This window comes from Sardina pilchardus, chromosome 18 (assembly GCF_963854185.1).
Source record: "Sardina pilchardus chromosome 18, fSarPil1.1, whole genome shotgun sequence".
Lineage (NCBI taxonomy): Eukaryota > Metazoa > Chordata > Actinopteri > Clupeiformes > Clupeidae > Sardina > Sardina pilchardus.
In genome coordinates this window covers 3,668,952-3,689,721 of record NC_085011.1, presented here as the reverse complement: position 1 = coordinate 3,689,721, position 20,770 = coordinate 3,668,952, and the positions used below count along the sequence as shown (strand labels likewise).

General features: G+C 44.1%; 1 protein-coding gene across 1 annotated transcript in view; it reads left to right on the top strand.

The window, feature by feature from the left end:
• The first annotated feature begins 999 nt into the window (after positions 1-999).
• ret (ret proto-oncogene receptor tyrosine kinase) overlaps positions 1,000-20,770 on the top strand; it is a 28,571-nt gene continuing 8,800 nt past the window's right edge. Inside the window, exons 1-5 of the mRNA XM_062519286.1 lie at positions 1,000-1,383; positions 16,924-17,166; positions 18,575-18,862; positions 19,665-19,903; positions 20,529-20,724. Of these exons, the coding sequence (XP_062375270.1) occupies positions 1,320-1,383; positions 16,924-17,166; positions 18,575-18,862; positions 19,665-19,903; positions 20,529-20,724 (1,030 nt within the window). The 5' untranslated portion in view covers positions 1,000-1,319. The remainder of the gene's footprint in view (positions 1,384-16,923; positions 17,167-18,574; positions 18,863-19,664; positions 19,904-20,528; positions 20,725-20,770) is intronic.

The window sequence follows — 20,770 nt, the reverse complement described above, 5'->3', positions numbered from 1 at the left end:
GCATGGGTCACTCCCTCTTAACTTCTGACACTGGGGTCAAACTGAATTAAGAGGACTAATGGAGACTCAAGGACTGGCTACCACAGATTCATCCAGACTCATTTGCCAGTTGTGAAAATAATGCAAACACAGACCACCATAGGGGACTGAAATGAGACATAGCCATGAGTCTTGTCCATTTGAATGGCTATTGCACTAAGGGACATTTAGTCAGGGATAAGGCACAGATACAAAAAGTATAACCCAATTGTAATATTGAACATTCTGTAAATGGTAGGATATCCCTTTCATGTCTACACGTCTTGGGAACTCTGTGTTGAGAACCCTTCTGTTAATTAATTGCTAGAGTTCGATGTGGTGTAATTGCTCCTGATTACATTGTTCTTCTCTTCTAATATAGGGTGCACTTAATGGTAGACTACATCAAATTAATTTAGGTCAGTTAGACATTGTTGTCTCTGACACTCTGTATCACGGAAAGCTTTAATTAATTTATTCACATCATTGAGCTTGCTACGTAATGGCAACAATTCAGTTACGTTTGCCTTTGAAAAATGTCATGATATGCAAATACAATTTGTTTTGTGAGTGGGTTGCAGAATTTTAGCTGTTGGTAACTCATTCTGTGATTGAGAGCTAATCAAATTGGAATGGGATTGGAATAAATGCCGAATGAATTATACATATCAAACAAACACAATGTTTTCCAGCAGCAAAGTTTACGCTGCTTTTATGACTGGTGCCCGGTATTGCTGACGCATGGTCTCGGCGACCTGTTCTGTGAGTGGTAGCATTTAAAACGCATAGCCTACACTGGCCATTCTTCACTTAGATCTTATACCGACAGTAAATGGCAAACCTATTTTTACAACGATTACAGTAGGCTATTTTACCAGGTGTTCCAATACCCCACAACAATCTGTTTACCCAATTTCCGTGGAATTTCACACAAGCAAATTACATTAAAAAAAAAACATTTTTTTTAAAAAAAGGAATTTAACACATATAGAAAATCACAGGAGTAAACGCGCTCGCAACTTCGGTTTATTGAGATGGTATCGCTCTAGCTCTCCCTCTCTCTCCCCCTTTTCTCTCCTCCGCCAGGCAACATATTAGCTTGACGAGGACCTCCTCCTCCTCCTGCACTGCCTTCCACAGACGTCTAGCTGCCCTGCCTGCATTGACCAATCCATCCATGGGATACCCGGAGATGTGGACTTTGGCTGTTGGGCTACTGAACATATTTTCTTTCTGTAGAAGAGCATAATACACTACCGAACTAGTTCTTTTGGGATTTGTTTCACTTATGGTTACTGAGTATGGAAAGGACGCGTGGCTTATTTTGGGGAGAAATCGTTCTGCTACTCCTTTCTGCCTGTAAAGGTAAGAGTTGACCTCAATTAGCCTTGAAACGACATCGCAGTCAGAAAATGTGATCTAAATATTGTTCTATGATTTGACTGTATGACTTGATGATAACCTAGTACAGAGTTTTCACAACTACGAATGTGGTGATCGCGCATATTCCCCATGTAATGTTAAAAGCTGATGTTTCTCACACTGACATCTCATTCTGAATCACGACAGGTTATTGGACCAGTAAACTCGCATGCAATATCTTAGTACCTGGAAGTTGATTTCATGTTTTTTTCCCCTTTTTAGAAATGATAATTGAGGTAAAAAGGTCAACATTGTGTTGAAGTGCATCCACTTGCATCCTCGTTGTTCCGTCTCCGGACCTTGCAGTTAGGGCTGGAACGTTTGAAAGAACGCTACATCAAGTTTACGCCAACTTTGCGCTCTTTTAGCATCACCAGCTGTTCCCTGGTGCTGCCGAGCCTTCTTAATGTAGCCCCGTAGCCCAATCGTGGACTTTTATCGGGTTTTGATAAACCACCGTAATGAGCACCAATGGGAATATGCTTAATTAATCCAAATGTTGAACATTTGAAACGTCAATTTGTGCAAATCGGGCAGAGTTATCGTCTGGTCCTTTACCAGACTGACTAAACCTTAATGGGGCATCGGCGCGCATATATTTTTCCATGTAAAGGCCCCATTTCCACAGGATTCATGATGCACTCCAGTGCATAAAATAATGTTCACATCTTGTAATTTTACCTCGGTGATAAGCTGTTAAAACAACCATCGATGTTGCTTTTAATGAAATGAAATCTGAGGTGACAGACATAACGAAAAAAAAAGAAAACCCTTGTCTGGTTGGTGTCCTTCACAGGGGAAAATGTAAGTCCCCTAAGCTTGATAATTTTTGGAGTTGGATAGACTGACTTAACTCTCAGTCACAAAGTCTAACTTCGCCTATTAACATATCGACTCGACATTCAAGTAAGCATCAAAGTAAGAAAATATTGCTGAGGTATAAATAGGCTACCTCTTTAGAAATTGCAAAGCTGCGCCACATGGTGCCGACTAGGAAAATGCATAGAGCTATATATCATAATATTATAATCCCACGTAAAACCCCACTGTCCAACTGTACTAACACTTGCTCCTGCCCCTGTGACTATATTTATAGTTTAACTCATGGTGGAAGAGTTCGCAAATCTCATTGTGTGACCAGTTGTATTGTGGCACCGTTCGTTCACAGCGCATTGTACCAGAGGCTTTCCCGGTTCCTCACTTTGACGTGCGTTTTAAGAAACTATGTTCAGAACTTGCATGAGGCATACTATGTCCGTTACATTTACATATACATTTAGTAGGCTACTCAAAAATAGACCTTTCTGAAGCGGCTCCATCCATTTTGCAACATATCTAGTAGGCTTGTTCAGAGGCAGCAATATAAATTAAAACATAGTGTTTGATTGGGCTGTTTTATTGATTAATTGACGAATATAAAGACATAACTAATAACTCTGAACATACTGATGTTGATTATTAGTAATACATTCTTTCCAGACAAAGTAGGCCTTTGTGTTATGACAGTGTGACCTACAACACTTCCATGTGCTCCTTATAAAAGCAGTAGTCTGGAATAAGTTGTGATGTGTGATTAAAAAAAAACAAATTACAATGATGTAGGCCTACTCTTTCTGAAACATTTATCCGAATAATTATTGAACACAATCAAACAATAACTCAGTCATGGCTGAAAAGTAACTGTAACTAAATTGCAACCCCATGTTCACTTTATTGCCTTAGCAGCACTTAGTTTGCAGTTCAACTCCTCCAGTATTGCAGCTCAGCTCAGCTATTTGTTTCTTTGTTTACCTGATGTAACTCTCAAATGTGAACATTTTTAGGCCCGGGAGCATCATAAAACCACCTGGTGGGATTCAATACAAAACAAAATCTTCGAGCCACCATTAGAAACACCTGTGATGCCACATGCACTCCTTCAAGAGCGTTTTTTTTGTTATTTTGAGGAGACGGGAGATGGAGAGGCCATTTTCCCTCTCTGTGGCTTGAGGAGTGGCCTCTTGTTGAAACTTCACACGCTGACTCATTGTGTGAAGGACCCACGCAAGCAGCCTGCTGAGTTAAAAAAAAAAAACACAGAAAAACACACACAAAAGGCACACACACACACACACACACACACACACACACACACACACACACGCTCAGAGCGTCCATCCTAAAGGCAGGTGTGCAGCAGGTGCTGCATGCTCTGGACAAACAGAGTGTGTTTGTCTTGTGGAGGGAAAACACTGCCTGTAAAATAATAGAGAGAGCGCGCCGCTCACCGATAACAGATGAGGCTCTAAAACCCTCATTAAAGACACTGGACGGGTGACTGCCCCCACTGCAAAATGGATCTCATATATTTGATGACAGCCTTTTGTGCTCAAAATGGATGTTGGGGATGGGGCTGGTTGGCTGGTTGGGTGAGGGGGGATAGGGGTGGAGGCGCATGGAGGCAATAGCACTTTTTTCCATACTGTGAAGAGGAGTAAGGGAAGGAAGTGAATTTGTTTTTCTCGGCTTTTCTCCCTTCCATGAATTTTCATCAGAAAACTACTAGCTGCTTCATCAAGCGTTTTGTTTTGCCAACCCAACCCCCCCTTGATCTATATTTTTCCATTTTATTGTTTCCACAGTGTGTGGGCCCACTTTTTGTGTTTTTGGTTTTGTTTTTGTTACTACACACACACACACACACAGAGAGAGAGACAATCTTCTCTCCTCACCTCTTATGAAAACCCTGTGTTATATGGATGCGAACACAATTGATATTCGGAGAGGCACAAGCCCCTGGCTAATGAATTGAATCTTGTTTTTAAGGCCTCTGAAGGATGGGGAGGCGGTATGAGAGCCGGGTGTGATGTTTCAGGTGATGAGCCCCCCTCCCTGTCTCCTCGGGAAGGACATTCGTCTGTGTCTGTGTCTGTGTCTGTGTCTTTGTCTGCGTCTCTGTCTCTGTCGCTTGTCTGTGCACAGCTCTTGAAATGACAATTGGGAGCCGTCCGAATGAGATATGTTAAGGACTGTCAATGACGGCAGGTTTCAGAGAGTCATTCATTCGCTCACACAGTCTCCATGATGAAGGGCACAAACACATCGCTTGTTTTTCAGAACTAGTAAATGTTCAGTGAAGCCATGTGAAGTGTCCTGCTCTATACTGATACCTATATATCGATATCCTTATCTCAAAGCATTTCTGCGTCTGAGAAAAACAGATATCGAATATCTAAAGTCAAGTTCAACAAAGCAACTTTTTTTTTTTTTTTTTTTACATATACCAACATTTGTTTAAGTTATTGACACTGTATCTATTTTTATATACATGTATTCTTATCATATTCTACTGCTGGCTGCTCCCAAGACAGTTGACTGGGTTTTGACATGAGAATGATTATTTCATTTTAAACGTGTACATGATTCCCTGATGAGATTGGGGAAATAATTTCCCCTTCTTTTAATGTGGGTTTTAGCTTGAGCAGAGTTCAAACATTCTCTGCAAAAATAATCAGGCAGGGGGAGGCAAAGTCATTGGCCATATTCCCCATTGTGGGTGGGTTAATTGACTGGAGGAAATAGGATATTAGTGATAACTATCAGTTGTATAATGAAAAGATAGGTTGTTTGGAAATTGGTGGTGAAATGGTTTGCCGGAGAAAAACGTCAGGGCCTTCGTAATGGCTCCCAAAGCAATGATGATGTATGGCTCAGATTTATCTTGACAGCTGACAGCTGTCTGATAAGAGCTGTAAAAGTTAACAGAGAGGAATTGATCACAAACCTTCCTTTTTTCCTTCTTACAAGAGGGGAAATTGTCTGTTCTTTTTTTTTGTCTCGGTTTAAGCTAAAACAAACATTGTTGCAAGAGTTTTTATAACTAAGGAGTGATTGGTCATGAAGCCGTTCTTGTATCCTAAAATAAAGGCTTCAAACTCATTTTGTGGCCACAATGACTCACAATGTGGAGAAGGACGCGTCTGACATTTGCTATTGCAATCTGTAACATTGTCGATTGGGTACAGGGATTCTAAATGCAAGTAAATGCATTTTATCCACCTCTGAAGTTTCAGAAATAGAGTTTATCCACCTCTTATTAGAGTTTATCCATCTCTCAAAAGAGTTTATTCACCAATTTCAACTTCAAGCATTCAAAAATCACTGTATTATCCACATTCACAAATATACTCTCATCAACACTCTAGGAACCATTTAATACTCCTGGTATTGTTATAAACATTGGACAATAACCTCCACCATCATCAAACATGTTCTGAATGATTTTAAAAAAATCTGATCCCACATACAGTATAGTGTAATCCACCTTGAGATCACAGAATTCATAGTTTACCCCCTCTAATTTCATACTGTATAAACTCTTCCATGGCGTTGCTTTAACAATGGATGTGTCCAGCATAGTGCAGTACAATATGCTGACCACCCAGGCTGTCTGGAAAGAGACTGGGTGTCATAATTGTTTCCCAAAGCCAGATGAGCTCCTGACCAGTCCAAGCACCTGTGCCCGCCTATAACACAAGACTAGATATGGCAGGACTTGTGTCTGCTGTTTGCCATGGCACGATTATCAGAGTGAGAGGAGGTTGCACTCAAACCAGAGTCAAAACCCTCAGGCATGGGAACCAAGGTTAAATCAGCACAGCAGAGGTTTCAGCAGAGATTATTAATGTATCTTAAATATCTTCGGACATTTTGTGGTGTAACAGAAGGCTGTTGAACATGGGACGCGTTTTTGTGGTAGATACTTGATTGGCTGCATACAGAGAAAAAACTCAGGTCGGCTGCTTTTTTCCTGACAGACGATCCGATCATGGTGTCAATGGCGTATGGGCTGCTTTATTTATCATATCTCTGTTTATGCTCCGAGAGAGCTTCTCTTGACCCCTGTCACCTCCGTCACCTGTTGTCGTTCCTCATCACTGTGGCTGCTCTTGCTGCTGTTGCTGCTGTTCCTGCTGCTGCTCCACCTGGAGTTAAAAGCCGGCCATGTTTAGGGTGCAACACATTGATTTGCGCATCAGCTGCTCTGACCCTGGCTACCTTATCTATGGCTCCGTGATGACCTTTGACCCGGGGAAGCCTCGACTAAGTGCTAATCTGCCTCCGTCTCCCTGCTGGAGGTGGCCGCTGAAGGGGGGATGCTTGGCCGCTGGTCCGGCTCCACTTCCTCTGTGCATTAGGGCAATCATTTTCATCAGAGAGCCGATGGCTTACGAGCTGGAGCAGACCAATATATCTCATTTGATACATGGTGCTATTTGATTTAGCTACCCCATATTACATTATATGATTTAGTTTAGCTTGTGTCTCCAATTGCTCGAGGAGAGATCGTAAATCTTCTCAATTTTAGCCCTGTTATCATCACCGGGTTTTCTTATTATAATGGAATCTTTTGTGCGTTGTTCTGTATGCCTGCATTTGCTGTCTGTGCATTTTTTTGTTGCCGTGTGTGTGTGTGTGTGTGTGTGTGTGTGTGTGTGTGTGTGTGTGTGTGTGTGTGTGTGTGTGTGTGTGTGTGTGTGTGTGTGTATGTGTGTGTGTGTGTGTGTGTGTGTGTGGGGTGTGTGTGTGTGTGTGTGTGTGTGTGTGTGTGTGTGTGTGTGTGTGTGTGTTTGTGTGTGGTTTGATAATTTGAGAAAATTGCCCTTTTGTAATGGACTTAGTCCCTCTTGTAAGCCCATTGTTATAAGGGGCATGCAAATTCATTGTAAATAAAGTAAAATCAAGGTGTGCATTTTTGCAGGGGGGGGTGGGGGGTCTAAGTTAATTGAATGCACATACAGGTAAGGCTTTTATTTTATTTTTGTGGGGGAAATCATTAGCTGTGAAATAGAATTTGTTTAGGTTGCTGTTCTTTAATAGTTAATTTATTCCACTAATTGCATTAATGATTTAATGCCCTTGACAGAATTAGTACAGTAGTGATAACATTTTCGGTTCCTTAGTCCTGGTTCAACTTGTGTTGATCCATCTTTTTTTGATTGGCTTCCTCCTGCATCCCTATGCAAGCCCTTAATTAGCTATGCCTTAGCGCTCATAACCATGTTGGTGCTATTGATTGATCAAAACAAGTCAATACTTCAGCATTAATTGAATTTCAGACGCTACATCTCTGGCTAATGATAAATTGCTCCGTAAAGTCTTGAGCATACAAAACATAACTTTCGGGTTCCGATAGGGCATCTTCGACTGGCCCCAAATCAGTGGAGCGCCAACCAGAATGATGACTCTACAGTATTATGGGATGCCTGCCTCTTCTGTGTCCTAGCAATGGCCAATCTGCATCTCTCTCTGTCAACTAAGGGTCACATTTCTATTACAAGCCTCGGCGGAATCTAATTTGCCTTGGCGAGGGGGACAAGAAGACATTGATTGAAATAGGGTCCCAAGGGCATTTGGAGTTCTCGTTTTCCTACACGGGTCTTTACACGTTGCGTTTGCAGTGGTCAGTGATGCATGGTGTGTTTGACCGATCATTTACAACAATGCACAATGCAAAAGGCAGGCGATGGGCTTGGCTGGGCTTCACTGCTCTAGGTCTCTGTCTCTGTTGTGAGGAAGTGGGGGAGGTAGAAAAGGTTGCCAGATTGGTTGCTCTGTTGCCCACTTTGGGATGTAATTATTGCCGTAAGGAGTTAATGATTTAGGATGTCAGTTTGTTGCCTTGTAAAGTGTGGTATTGCCCTTGTTTGAAGGATCTTTTTTGTCCTGTGTAATACTCATTACACACACAAGCATACTAATGGCCAATTCAAAGGCCTGGGAGGGCATTGCAGGATATGATGTCAATTCAAAGTTAAAAACAAACCGTATAATTTAAAAAAGGCTATTAAGATAGCACATTTTTCAGCAGCAAAAAAAAAAATGCAGTGTATGGGGGATACTGTTTTAAATGTAGAGTAGAGAAGGAAGCTGACCCATGTAATTTCACAAACACTTGAACGTAAAGGAAATGCCAGTGCCTGATGCAATTGTCAGAGCCAGTGGTCCGTGTAATATCAAGCGCTAGTCCGTCGGAGCCTGGCCAGGTGGGATGTGAACGGCTCAGCAGGTGCTCTATCCCAACGCCACAGGCAGTCAGCAGACTGATAATGTGCTGGAAGAAAACACATAAAGAAACCACAGCACAAATGAATGCAATTAGGGCAGTGAATGGTAAAGTCAGCAAATGTTGCTAAGCTAATCGTCAGAGCACTTTTTTGGGGGTTTCATTGAATGTTTCCTCAAGAGTTCTGCTGTTAGTAATACAACCTTCAGGTGAATGGGTAGAGTGTTGGAATAAACACCAGGGTAGACATGCAGTAGATATGTATATGCCAGAGAATACTGTTCAAATATGCTGTGCCAGAATATACTGTTCAAATACAGGAACAGCAGTTCCCTACTTTTGGACAATGAATCATCTGCTCAGATGTTGGTATACTGAGAGGCTGCTGTCTCACACCACACACCGAACTGAAACCAACTGTAGATGATAACAAGCCTAACAATAATGGCTCCAGACTGCCTTCTTGGCTTAATGGAGCCTCATCTATGCATCGTGATGTGCCATCCCATCCCAAGGGGAGAGCCTAAAACCCTGTTCTGATGTAGCAGGCCGTCCCCAAGGAGATCGTAAAATCTAATTTCTCCATGACTGATGATTATTGCGGGAGGTTTTTTGGACTTTGTTCAGATGGATGGGAGATTTGATTGCGCTCATGATGACTAGATGATCAATGCGTCATGTCATTATGATCATGGCTGGGTCTGTGTTGTTAGGCAATTACACAATACCTGGGGCTAGGCACTTATCTAAAACAGAGTGGTGGTGCTCAGAGCATGCAAACAGGCCTCTCAATGCTTGATTGGCCATTAACGCACCATACAAATGAAGGCTGTCGTAATGAATCCTTTTAGAGTCCCTATCCTATGTGTTTCCTCCTTGGTGTCCTTGTGTGATAACTGATAATTACTACATGTCTTATGCTTCATGATATTGTAAGCTAAACATGCAAAATAGAGGGTTTTTTCCCCTAACCACTAAGTTATTTGACCTAAAAGCTGGCCATACAAGGAATACGTTTTCTTGGTCAAATATAAGCACACTAGCAAAATGAATGTAAGTGTTTTCAGTTTTCAGGCAGCTAGAGTGCTACACTGTGGGGGCATGAACATGGGGGCTCATAAGGATGCCCCCATAGTGTAGCACTAGCGCCTATAGCAGTTCTAGTGGTTGGCTGCAGTAACTTGAGCTTGGTAGAACTGATTGTTTTTGTTTTTTGTCTGTACCGACAGTGACCTTGAGAAACATAGGCTAAATCTGTGTGAAAAATCGCTGGAATTCTCCTTTAAGGCACATTTGGATAAGGACCACATTTGGTCTGGAGTCCAGACACTCTACAGTCAGCAGAAACCATCAGCCACCTGTCACTACTGGTCGTCATGTACTCTACAGTACTGTAGTGTAAATCATTGCCTACTAATCCTTATCCTCACGTCAGTCTCACATCAAACCAACCTTTAGCCATTGCAGCTGGACCATTGGACCGCTGGTCCGGCTCCAAAGTCCAAACATAGTCTAGACTGGTATGGACACTGTCATCAGTGTCAAAAGATAGTTATATCATGTTATGATCATAGATCACAGATATGATATCATGGGTTTGACGGGTTTTTTTCCTTTTACTTCTGTGGTTCTCTTTTCTCTCCACTCTTGTTCACTAGACTGCATACAGTACATACAAGCCATAGATGGCATTATGATCAATAATACGACCTCCTCTCTCTTGACCACGGTGACCATAACGGTTTGCCCATAAGCAAATTAAAAGACTGTGCGGTGCCACAGCGATGTCTCCCAGGATTGAGCTGTATCTGGTGGGCCATGGAGGAGGCGTGGCTGGTGTGATGGTAGTCTGTTGTACACATGGAGGTATTATAAGAACTGGAGAAAGTGAACAAGTCCCGCCCCCATTCATTTCAATGGGAATGCTAGGCTAGTGAAAAGTGCCAAAATTGAACGATTTTTTCAGGCTTCAACATGGCGTTTCAAGAGGCTTGTTTCCGGTGCCGTTTTACTTAGCCAATTAAGTGCCAGGTTACTGATTGACGTAAGGTACAGAAGGAGAGCTCGTGCCCACACTAAGCTCGTGCATGAGCTGAGAGTGGAACAGCCACCAATCAGCATGAGGAAAACGCAGGGAAAACGGCACCGGACATGATGTATTTCTGGAAAATGGCAACGAGGAAGTGCCTTGCTAATCGGCGAAGCTAATCAGTCAAATCCTGACCCCCTGGTTGTACAGGATTGCGCTGTATCTAGTGGGCCATGGAGGAGGCGGGGCTGATGTGATGGTAGTCTGTTGTGCACAGGGGGTCAGGATTTGAGCTGATTGAGCTGTATCTATCTAGTGGGCCATGGAGGAGGCATGGCTGATGTGATGGTAGTCTGTTGTACAGGATTGCGCTGTATCTAGTGGGCCATGGAGGAGGCGTGGTTATGATGTGATAGTTGTCTGTTGTACAGGATTGAGCTGTATCTAGTGGGCCATGGAGGAGGCATGGCTGATGTGATAGTTGTCTGTTATGCAGGATTGCGCTGTATCTAGTGGGCCATGGAGGAGGCATGGCTGATGTGATAGTTGTCTGTTGTACAGGATTGCGCTGTATCTAGTGGGCCATGGGGGAGGCATGGCTGATGTGATGGTAGTCTGTTGTGCAGGATTGCGCTGTATCTAGTGGGCCATGGAGGAGGCATGGCTGATGTGATAGTAGTCTGTTGTGCAGTATTGCGCTGTATCTAGTGGGCCATGGAGGAGGCGGGGCTGATGTGATGGTAGTCTGTTGTGCAGGAAGGGCAGGAGGCCCAGTCGTCTGGAGCATAGACAGTAAAAGATATGGACAGAGCTATCACGTAGACGGCAGCAGAGACCGAGGAAGCAAATCTCAACGGTTTTTTTAGGTCTTCTCAGAGCGTCATAGGTCTCCTGCGCAGGCTCAGGTGTCGTACATGTGACGTAGGCACGTAGTCTGACCTATGGCGACGCTTTACTCTCGCTGGACGCATGCGCCTTTAACACTTTAGCATTGACCTTCCGAAAAACGTTCCGAAAAAGCGTACGCCCCATATGATTCAAAGGAATGGCCAGCTAGCCCCGGTCTTCTCGTTAGCATGGCGGCCGCCATACTGTCTACACTCTCAGAACGTTCGCTGCCCCCTTGGTCTGGAGTTGGTGTCCATCGGGTGGACCAACCAGTGGCACCTCCACGTGACAGTTGTGTATTACTGTCATTGGCCACGTTTCCCAGATTCGTCAAGAAGCTCTTAAGTGCTAAGAACTTCTTAGGAGCGTTCAAGAAGGTTTGAAAAATCACTGTATAAGCCACAGCTAATAGTTGGGAAATGACAGTATGTTGTTAGAAAAGGCCCAATGATAGTGGTGTATGCAATAATGTATAATATGATACAGTATACACTGAGTTAGATAGATGCTTAAAAGTAGGTACTTAATTCTGCTAACAAGAATAAAACTCTACCTGGAGGAGACTGTTTGTTGTAGCTGGTCCACTGATAGCAAGAGCCTACATTTCCCTACTTTACCAAATGCCACCCAGTGTCTTCTCAGTAAGCCTGTATGGAGTTGGCTGCAGTTGTACAGATCCTCAGTGTGTAGCTGCTGTGTGAGTGGAATGGTTTGCCTTGTGTGCAGGCACGCGACCCTGCATGCTCTGTCCCAGGATCAGTTAAAACCATTCGCTTGCCTGTTGATTAGAATTGCAATTGATTAGCCAGCTGTTGGTTACTTGACTCCTCAGCGGATCGTTATAGCAGGCAAACACATTGAATGCTGACCTTGGTTGAAAGGGCAAGGGTCTTCCTTTTTTTGGCGACGGATCAGTATGGCTTTTGTGTGCATTTATATAACTGATCAACCCATAAAAAAAATTCTAGCCCAGAGGAAAAAGTCCAGTGTTCCCATTATAGATTATTGCGTAAAATCAACACCAGCAAATGCCGTCTGTCAAAGCGATGATTGCTCTCGCAGACTGGGCAGTGAGCACGGTATAATAGCTAGTGAAAAGAGTTCAGATGCAAAAGCCTCTAAATCCACTTTTGTCAAAAATGAGATAATGATAGTGAGTGAATGCTCTTCATATATAGTGTAAGTTAATTCAATAATTTAGCTTCAAAACTAACTAAAAACCACTCTCTTCATGGTCTGAAATATTGATTTGTAGGCGAAACCCTATAGGAGCCTGATACAAAATGCTCATTTAAAAGAAAAGTGGTCAGACGGATTTAGAGGCTTTTGCATCTGAACCCTTCTATTGTTTAATCCCGGCAGTCACTGTGGATATGAGGCATGGTAAAGTGTTTGATACAGTATCAGGCGTCGGCCATGTGGCGTTCGGTTCAGTTCAGTGGCACGGCGGAGCAGCGAGCGGTTGAGCTCTGCCCTGCCTTCACATGATCTCATAGATGCTAAATCTCTCCAGCAGGCAGCGCATGTGTTGAGCTAATCGAGTTCCTGTCTTTGTCCCGGGCCGCGGCCGTGGCCAGCGTGCGGATGGCATCTCCGTAGCCGTGCCTCTCGCATTCCTGCAGAGCTCTCTGGCCTGCCGCCTGCCCACGAGGCTTTATTTATACGGTGTTAAACTGAGCGCTGGTTCGCCTCGTGTAAAGCACCAAAAATAAAGAGATCTGTCGTCTGAGGGAGCCTAATGCACTGAATGACTTTATTTGTGACAGCTTTTCCTGTAGCTCTCTCAGTTTGCTCCTCCATCCATCCATCCATCTCTCTTTCTCTCTCTCTCTCTCTCTCTCTCTCTCTCTCTCTCTCTCTCTCGCTCTCTCTCTGCCACAACTCTCTGACTAACCCAGGTTACTGTAAACCCTCATTGTTGTTGGTTGAGTTCTCAGTAATGCCCGCGAGCTGAAATCAATATGTTCAGATTGTATCGTCGTGTTTACTGTCGTAATCCATGCGGCGGCTGTGTGAGGTCAGAGAGACGGGTCGACTCTGATGAACCGAGTCTCTATTACTGCGAGGAAAACGGCACGTCATCATCGTGTGGCATTTAGGAACACTTTAGGGGGGAATTTGCCTGATATTGCAAAACAGGCGGTCTTTCTGCCTGCGAGGCCTGTTTGATGCATTCACCTAATTACCTCGGACTGCCTCCCTTTTTTTCTTGGCTTCCGTCCTGGAAATAAATTGAATTTTGAAAGATATAAACCAATTGGAGAGCCCGTCGGTTCACTGTAGGCTTACTCATGCCCTGGCTAAAGTCTTGCAAGTAAATTCTAGTTTAAATAATTAATCAACTTATACTCTAATCCTGGTGTGTCTCTGTAGAAACACACACACATACACACACACACACACACACACACACACACACACACACACACACACACACACACACACACACACACACACACACACACATGCACACACTCACTTAAACTCAGACATACACACACACACACACACATTCACGCAAACACACACACACACACACTTACAGAAGATACTTATAGACCAAATATGTAAGATTCTATATGTAAGCTTTAATATTAAAGGTTAATTTTTATACAATTCTAAACACACGAGTACACAAAAACACAACTCACTCTCTAGTCATTCACTCAGCGAACTCCTCAATAGTTTACCTGAGACTATTTAACTTGAATTTATGCGTTTCGTGATGAGACAAGTTGATCAATACTTTAAATTGAACCAAGAGCTGTTTATCTTGGTAACTTACTGGTGCTTAGAAAAGACTAATCCTACATGAGGGCCAAGATGATTGCACTCCTGTCAAACGCTCACTAACTCTCTCCACCTCCAATACTACTCAGTAAAACCCTTAGGCCTTTTGAAACCTAGCGTAAGGTGCCCATCAACCACTGGTCATTTGTCCCGTTGCAAGCTTAAATAAACAGATAATGAATTAATTCAAAGAAGCCTATTTTATATATGGTCCATGAGTTAAGCTCATGTGTAGATACACCTCTTAAAGTTTTACTGTAACTTGAAAGTTGTTAGGACACAGTGGTCTTTTTAAAGTAGGTGAAGAAAAATGCGTACGAAGGGACTGCGTACGATGAACTAGAGCCCGAGACCCCAGCTGATCCAGTCAGTAGCAGTGCTGTTTATGATTGCTTTTGCAGTGGAGCAGACATTCAGTGCTGCGTGCCAGAGCTCTGGAGGAGGAGAGCAGAGGTGAATCCTGTTACAGGTCCAGCCCAGCAGCCCAAGCCTCCGCGAGCGAGCGCGGCCAGCAATGCCAGCAGTGCCGTCTCAGGCTTGGCATCACTGATGAGGCAGAGGCCCCTGGACCTGGTCCAAGCAGTAGTAGAGATGGCACGCTTCCCCCACCCCACCCCAATCCATCTACCCCCACCCCACCCCGCTCCATCTACCCCCACCCCAACCCACCCCAACCCATCTACCCCCACCCCACCCCACCCCACTCCACCTCACCCCACTCCATCTACCCCCACCCCACTCCATCTACCCCCACCCCACCCCAACCCATCCGTCTGCAGCAACATCCACCCATCGTCAGCCAGCTCTGTGGGTCTGCAGCAGGGATCCGGTTAGGCAGCACCTTCCTCCGCCCAGCTGCACGTCGTGTTGTGAGGAAAGGAGACAAGTGGTGGCCGACGGAGGGAATAGATGGACTTCCTGTTAGAGCATCAGCCGGTCCCAAGTGGGTTAACAAAGCCCATGTGGTGGAGAGGTGTTCAATTCAAAGAAGGGCTTGCTGTATATAATTGTGGCTATTATAGATAAAGAGTGGAGCTGCGCTTCACTCAGAGATGCACACGGCCATAAAGTTGGCTTGCAGTGTTGTTGCAATTAGTGGTAGTGGCTCTTAGTTGAGGGAATATGTCTCCATCTGGTGGTCAGAGGCGGGAGGAGCAACATCTCCACCTCACATCTGTGCTTTGGGAAATAACACGGAGATATCAAATTCTGCATCAGTTTATATTGAAGTTTGGTATTATATTCATACTCATATTCATATTCACATTCAGTGATATCTGATACAGTCCTGCTCTTTTGAAATATGGTCAAATCCTTCATGTAGGCTACTACGAGCCATATCAGTGGATCATTTAACAAGGTGGTCTTGTGTTTGTTTTGGTCTCGACAAGGCATTTAATAAAGGGTCTTGTAGCCGGCCTGAGTGTATCTGAGTCCTGCTGGAGCGCTGGCCACATTTTATCCATCAGTCCAGTCTCCTGTCATCCAGGCACAGCACAATTAAATCAGCGTCTGAAACCAGAGCCAAGGCCTAAACGGCACCAACAGAAATAGCAAATCAAGTTTCACTGTCTGCTAATGACATTAGTGCGTTCCCTAAATGGCCGCGCACCGTCGTCGGACAGGAGCACATCGGGGGATATAATTACGGCGCAAACACTCGGCGTCTCCTTTTTCCGGTAAAACACGTATGGACCGTTATGGTGTTTTATAGATTACCCCCCCCCCCCATCTTCTCCTCTCATGCGCTCTCTCTCTCTCTCTCTCTGTCTCTCTCTCTCTCACTCTCTCTCTCTCTCTCTCTCCCTCTCTCTCTCTCTGTCTCTCTCTCTCTCTCCACATAGGCCCCTTGCAGGTAGTGATTCATCTCTCTGCCGTATTATGTTAGCCTCTCTAATTAAGCTTCCCAAGGTGGGTTCAAGGAGAAGCGGAAACCACAGCTTATTGACCATGTGAGAAATTCATTAGAGGAGCGCTGTCACCGCGTCACATGATCTTGCCTTTCAATTTCCGCTGATTTAAAAGCCAAAGGGACGTTTCCCGTGTGACTGGCTGACCTGTGCGAGGCATCACCGAATAAGCCCAGTAGCCCTTTGATTTTGTTTTGTTGTTGTGGTTGTCACTTTTGTTCGGGCTGTTTGAATAGAATGCAATCGATCATGTCTTTCTTCTGAGGAGCACAATGTCCTGTCACATGTAGATTGATACTACGCGGCAGAGGGGGCGAGGACAAATTGTTGGACTCTTGTTACGGAGAGGAGGAGGAGGAGGAGGAGGAGGAGGAGGAGGAGGGGGGTTTAACTGTGCAAAGGGGCTGAGTAGCTCACACAAAACCAATATCACTGCCTGTTATTGGCAAAAGACAGATAGCGCGGGCGATCGCAGGTCTGGTGATTGGTTTGGCTTATGGTGTGCTGTGCGCTTGCACCTGGCCCTGGTGAGCCACATCTGTCTTGATTTTGAAGTTTGGTGCTGACACACACGTACTGTAGCTTTACCAGCTCTGCACAACTCATCTGGTTTTTCATGGCATTTACTCGCAGAGCTGGATAATTACTTATAGTGGTGTTGCGTGTTTTATTTCATCATTGTGATGTATGACGCCTGTGTGTGTGTGTGTGTGTTTGTGTGTGTGTGTGTGTGTGTGTGTGTGTGCGTGTTTGTGCGTGTGCGTGTGCGTGTGCGTGTGCGTGTGTGTGTGTGTGTGTGTGTGTGTGTGTGTGTTTCACAGTTTCCACAGGTCTGTACTTCCCACTGAATGTCTACACTGAGAACATTTACATCGGGCAGCCCGCCGGGACGCCCGTACTTCAGGTCCACTCCATGCGGGACACGGACTCGGAGAGGCCCTACTTCTACCTGTGCTGGCAGAACCCCGCCCGGGCCCCGCACTACGCCACCTGGTTCCACATGGACGAGTCCTCGGGCATGATCAGCATGAACAAGACACTGGAGTGGAGCGACTTCGCTTTCTGTGAGTGACACTTCCCCCCCATAGGCTTCCCCAAATCAGCTAGTCATAAAGGCATCTCATCTCACCCCTGGCCCTGTTGACAGGGAAGTCACTAGACCCAAAACTCGGTAACGCTTTAGAATAACATGTGCTCATTAGCTATTAACAGTGCATAACAAGCAGTTAACAATTAGTTACTAACAGTTAGTTAACTGTTGTTATCGTTTAATAACATTAACTAACTGTTAACTCACAGCTTGTAAGTGTTAATAAGCAGCATTAAGCGTTACCCAAAACTCTATTGAGGCACGGTCCAATCTAATGAGAGTAATCATAATCTGCTGCTGAAGAGGTAACAGGAGCTAGTTACAAATGTTAACCTATTTACTGGGACACAGCAGTTGGATATCGGGGCTCGTGCCCCAATTGAAGGGGTCTAGGGATGCCTGTGCCTGTTGGGTCCTGACACTGGTCCTCAGGATTGTTTTGAAAGGACCATAAACATGATATGGTTGAAATAACGTCATTGTACAGCACATCTTTAGTTTTTTATGTATCGTAACATTTGTGTCATTGCTGTTGTATCAACAACTTAAATGAGAAGCCGTCACTCGGAGAATAAGGTTGATATTTTTCACATTTTCCTGTTTAGCATTTTGATATATGTGACTTTAAAACTTGTAAAAATACTGTATCAGTTTACATCAACATGCCACTTTTTTGTGTATGTGAGCTCTGTCTAACAAAGCCATCACATCTCCCTTACTCTGTATCCCTGGCCCTTACTAACGATGCTGAGAATCCAGGGCAGAATGCATTAAGTGCACTTCCCTGATATGAGAGCTGTGAGGTCAGAGGTTCTCCCACATGCTCCTATATCTCCCCCCGCTGCCACAGGCATTAGTTAATCATTAGGCCACTTTACTGCAAGCCTGACGACATTCAATGCTGTCATATCGCTTTATAACTCCGCCATCAATACAAATGTGCTGAAAAGATGTTTTATGAAGGATGTGTGTTTCCCTGAGTGGAATTACAACATGGACAACATTACGTACACATGAACGTGTATCTTCATTACAGATTAAGCAGTGGTAGTATATTTTCAGTGATTTAACATCTAACATTAACCTTAACTCAAAGAAGCAAGTGAAATAAAATACATGTTGTGCAGTTATGACTAAAAATATCAAGGTCACTTTGACAGATAGAAAAGAAAAAACATTAAAACATTTCATTTACAGTCCTTGTTCATTTCTCTGTTCACTCTATCAGTGTTCATGAACTGAGATCTAACTGCCTGTCTTACCTGTGGTAACAAACCCCATGATGTGTGTGTGTGTGTGTGTGTGTGTGTGTGTGTGCGTGTGTGTGTGTGTGTGTGTGTGTGTGTGTGTGATCTAACTGCCTGTCTTACCTGTGGTACCAGACCCCATGGGATCCTTCAAGAAGCTCAGCCTGAAGGCTTTTGTCGCCTACGAGCCAGTGCAGCGGGTCAGCTGCTACCTCCGGCCAACCGTGGAGATCAGCCTCATCCTCATCAACACCACAGCGCCCCCTTGTGATCAGATCAAGCTGGAGACGCTCTGCTTCCCTGACAAGGAAGTGACTCCTCACATCACCGAGAACCGTGTGCCAGGGCCTCTGTACCAGCTGAGGAGGCTGGCCAGGGCACACCTGTGCCCAAACTACACCATCAGCTACGGAGTGGATGCAGGTAGGCAGACCTGGGCTTGTTATGTTCCATTCTGCCGTTCTGTTTCATTCAGTAACAATGTGTTAGTGAGAGATGATGCATCTGCATGGGTGACCCCTTTCATAATTCAGGCTAGACTGATAAAATATTTAACTGTGTTTATGTATACATATAGAGAGGTAGCCTACTATGAAAAAGATGTCATTATGTAATTAATATAATGAATATTTATGGGACCTATCTAGCCTGTATTCATAGAATAGTGGAGAGCAGACTGGAAATGTATGGGAACAGTAAACTACCTCATCCTAATTAACAGCCAGGTAGATCAGACAATGAATTGTATCACCTGTCTTAAGTACACAGGTAGAAACAATATATGGCAGGATTTTTACTTGTCTCTGGCACTGGACCTATATGTGATTTGGGATGGCATAACTTGAGCCACAGCTGACCCTGCATAAAGTCACTTACCGCTTGCATGCATGAATAGAAATTAAAAGTACGTTTTGGTGCTTTGGTTCTATTGTGGTTTTATCCCCCTTCCTCCTCTAAATTGTAAAGCTGTTTTTATTGCTCTTTTTTTTTGCTTTGGCTTATTTGTAAATGTCTCTACATCTATTGTCCACTATTTCTTTTGTAGTTGTTTTATTGTCATAGTAAACTCGTCAGAGTCACCATCACAGAAAATGAGGACTATACCCTCAATGAACTTCTGAGAAAAAATAAAGGTTGAATGACCAAATGATCTAATGAATGTTTCCATCCATGAACAAAATGAGTCCTTTCTCATCGTGTTGTGTCATTGCGCTCCCCCCTGCAGACGACCCTGTTCCGTTCGAAGTGGACGACGGCACGTCTGAGCTGCTGGTGACCCGACCGGTGGACCGGGAGGAGCGTGAGGTGTACCGCATGCAGGTGGTGTGCATGGTGGAGACCAACGAGACCATCCACAAACTCTTCCTCCCGATGCACGTCAACGTCTACGATGAAAACGACAACGCGCCGTACATCAACGGCACGGACACAGGGGACGTGGTGGTGGAGTTCAATCGGATGAAAGTGAGCGCCCACTTCTATTTGTGTCTCAGCTCCCTTAGTAGCACTTTTGTTTGCCTTGAATCAGAAATGTCCTGTATGCACTCTAGTCATGCATTACTTACAAATGATGTAATTGGAGAGAGTCATTTGTGATTTCAAAAAAGAACCCCTGAAACAATAAAGAGACTTCTTTTTGTATTATTATCGCAGGCTCAATGTCACATACAGGCAAAGACTGCATTATGCTATTTTAAAAATGTCGAAACATAATTTCTTCTGTGGCTAAATCTTGCTTGAATCAGCAGTTCTATACCCTCATTAATATATGGACTAATCTCTTGCCTATAATTAGCAAGTGTTTCGGTCAATGGGATATTCAGTGTCTCCTCTAAAGATATCAAGTAGCTTGACGCCTCAAGTAAATTGATACTAGTAGATATCTTGGCTGTGATAATTGGAAATGTTGACAACACCATTTATGAGAAACGACTCATGGGCGTTGTCACATCACACAATGACGAGCAGAATTACAAGTGTGCATATTGCTTAATATTTCTATAAAATGGCCCGTTGGCCCATTGCCCATTGCTTCTGCCTTTCACTGTGCAGTGTAGTTGGTCTTTAACATGCTCACCTTTTTTTGCAGGGAGCTGTTTTTGGCAACTTGTCTGTTTATGACAGAGACACCACGCCCGTCTACCCCAAAGATCATATTCAGAACAAGCTCACAGGCACCATGCTCACAAACGACACCTGGATCAAAAGCACCTTCTCCGTGGCGCACTCCCTCAGAGAGGAAAAGGCCATATTTGGAAATGTGCGCGGCACCGTCCATGAGTACAGTAAGTCAGATTGAAAAAGTCTGATTTGGAACTATTCTTCTATTGG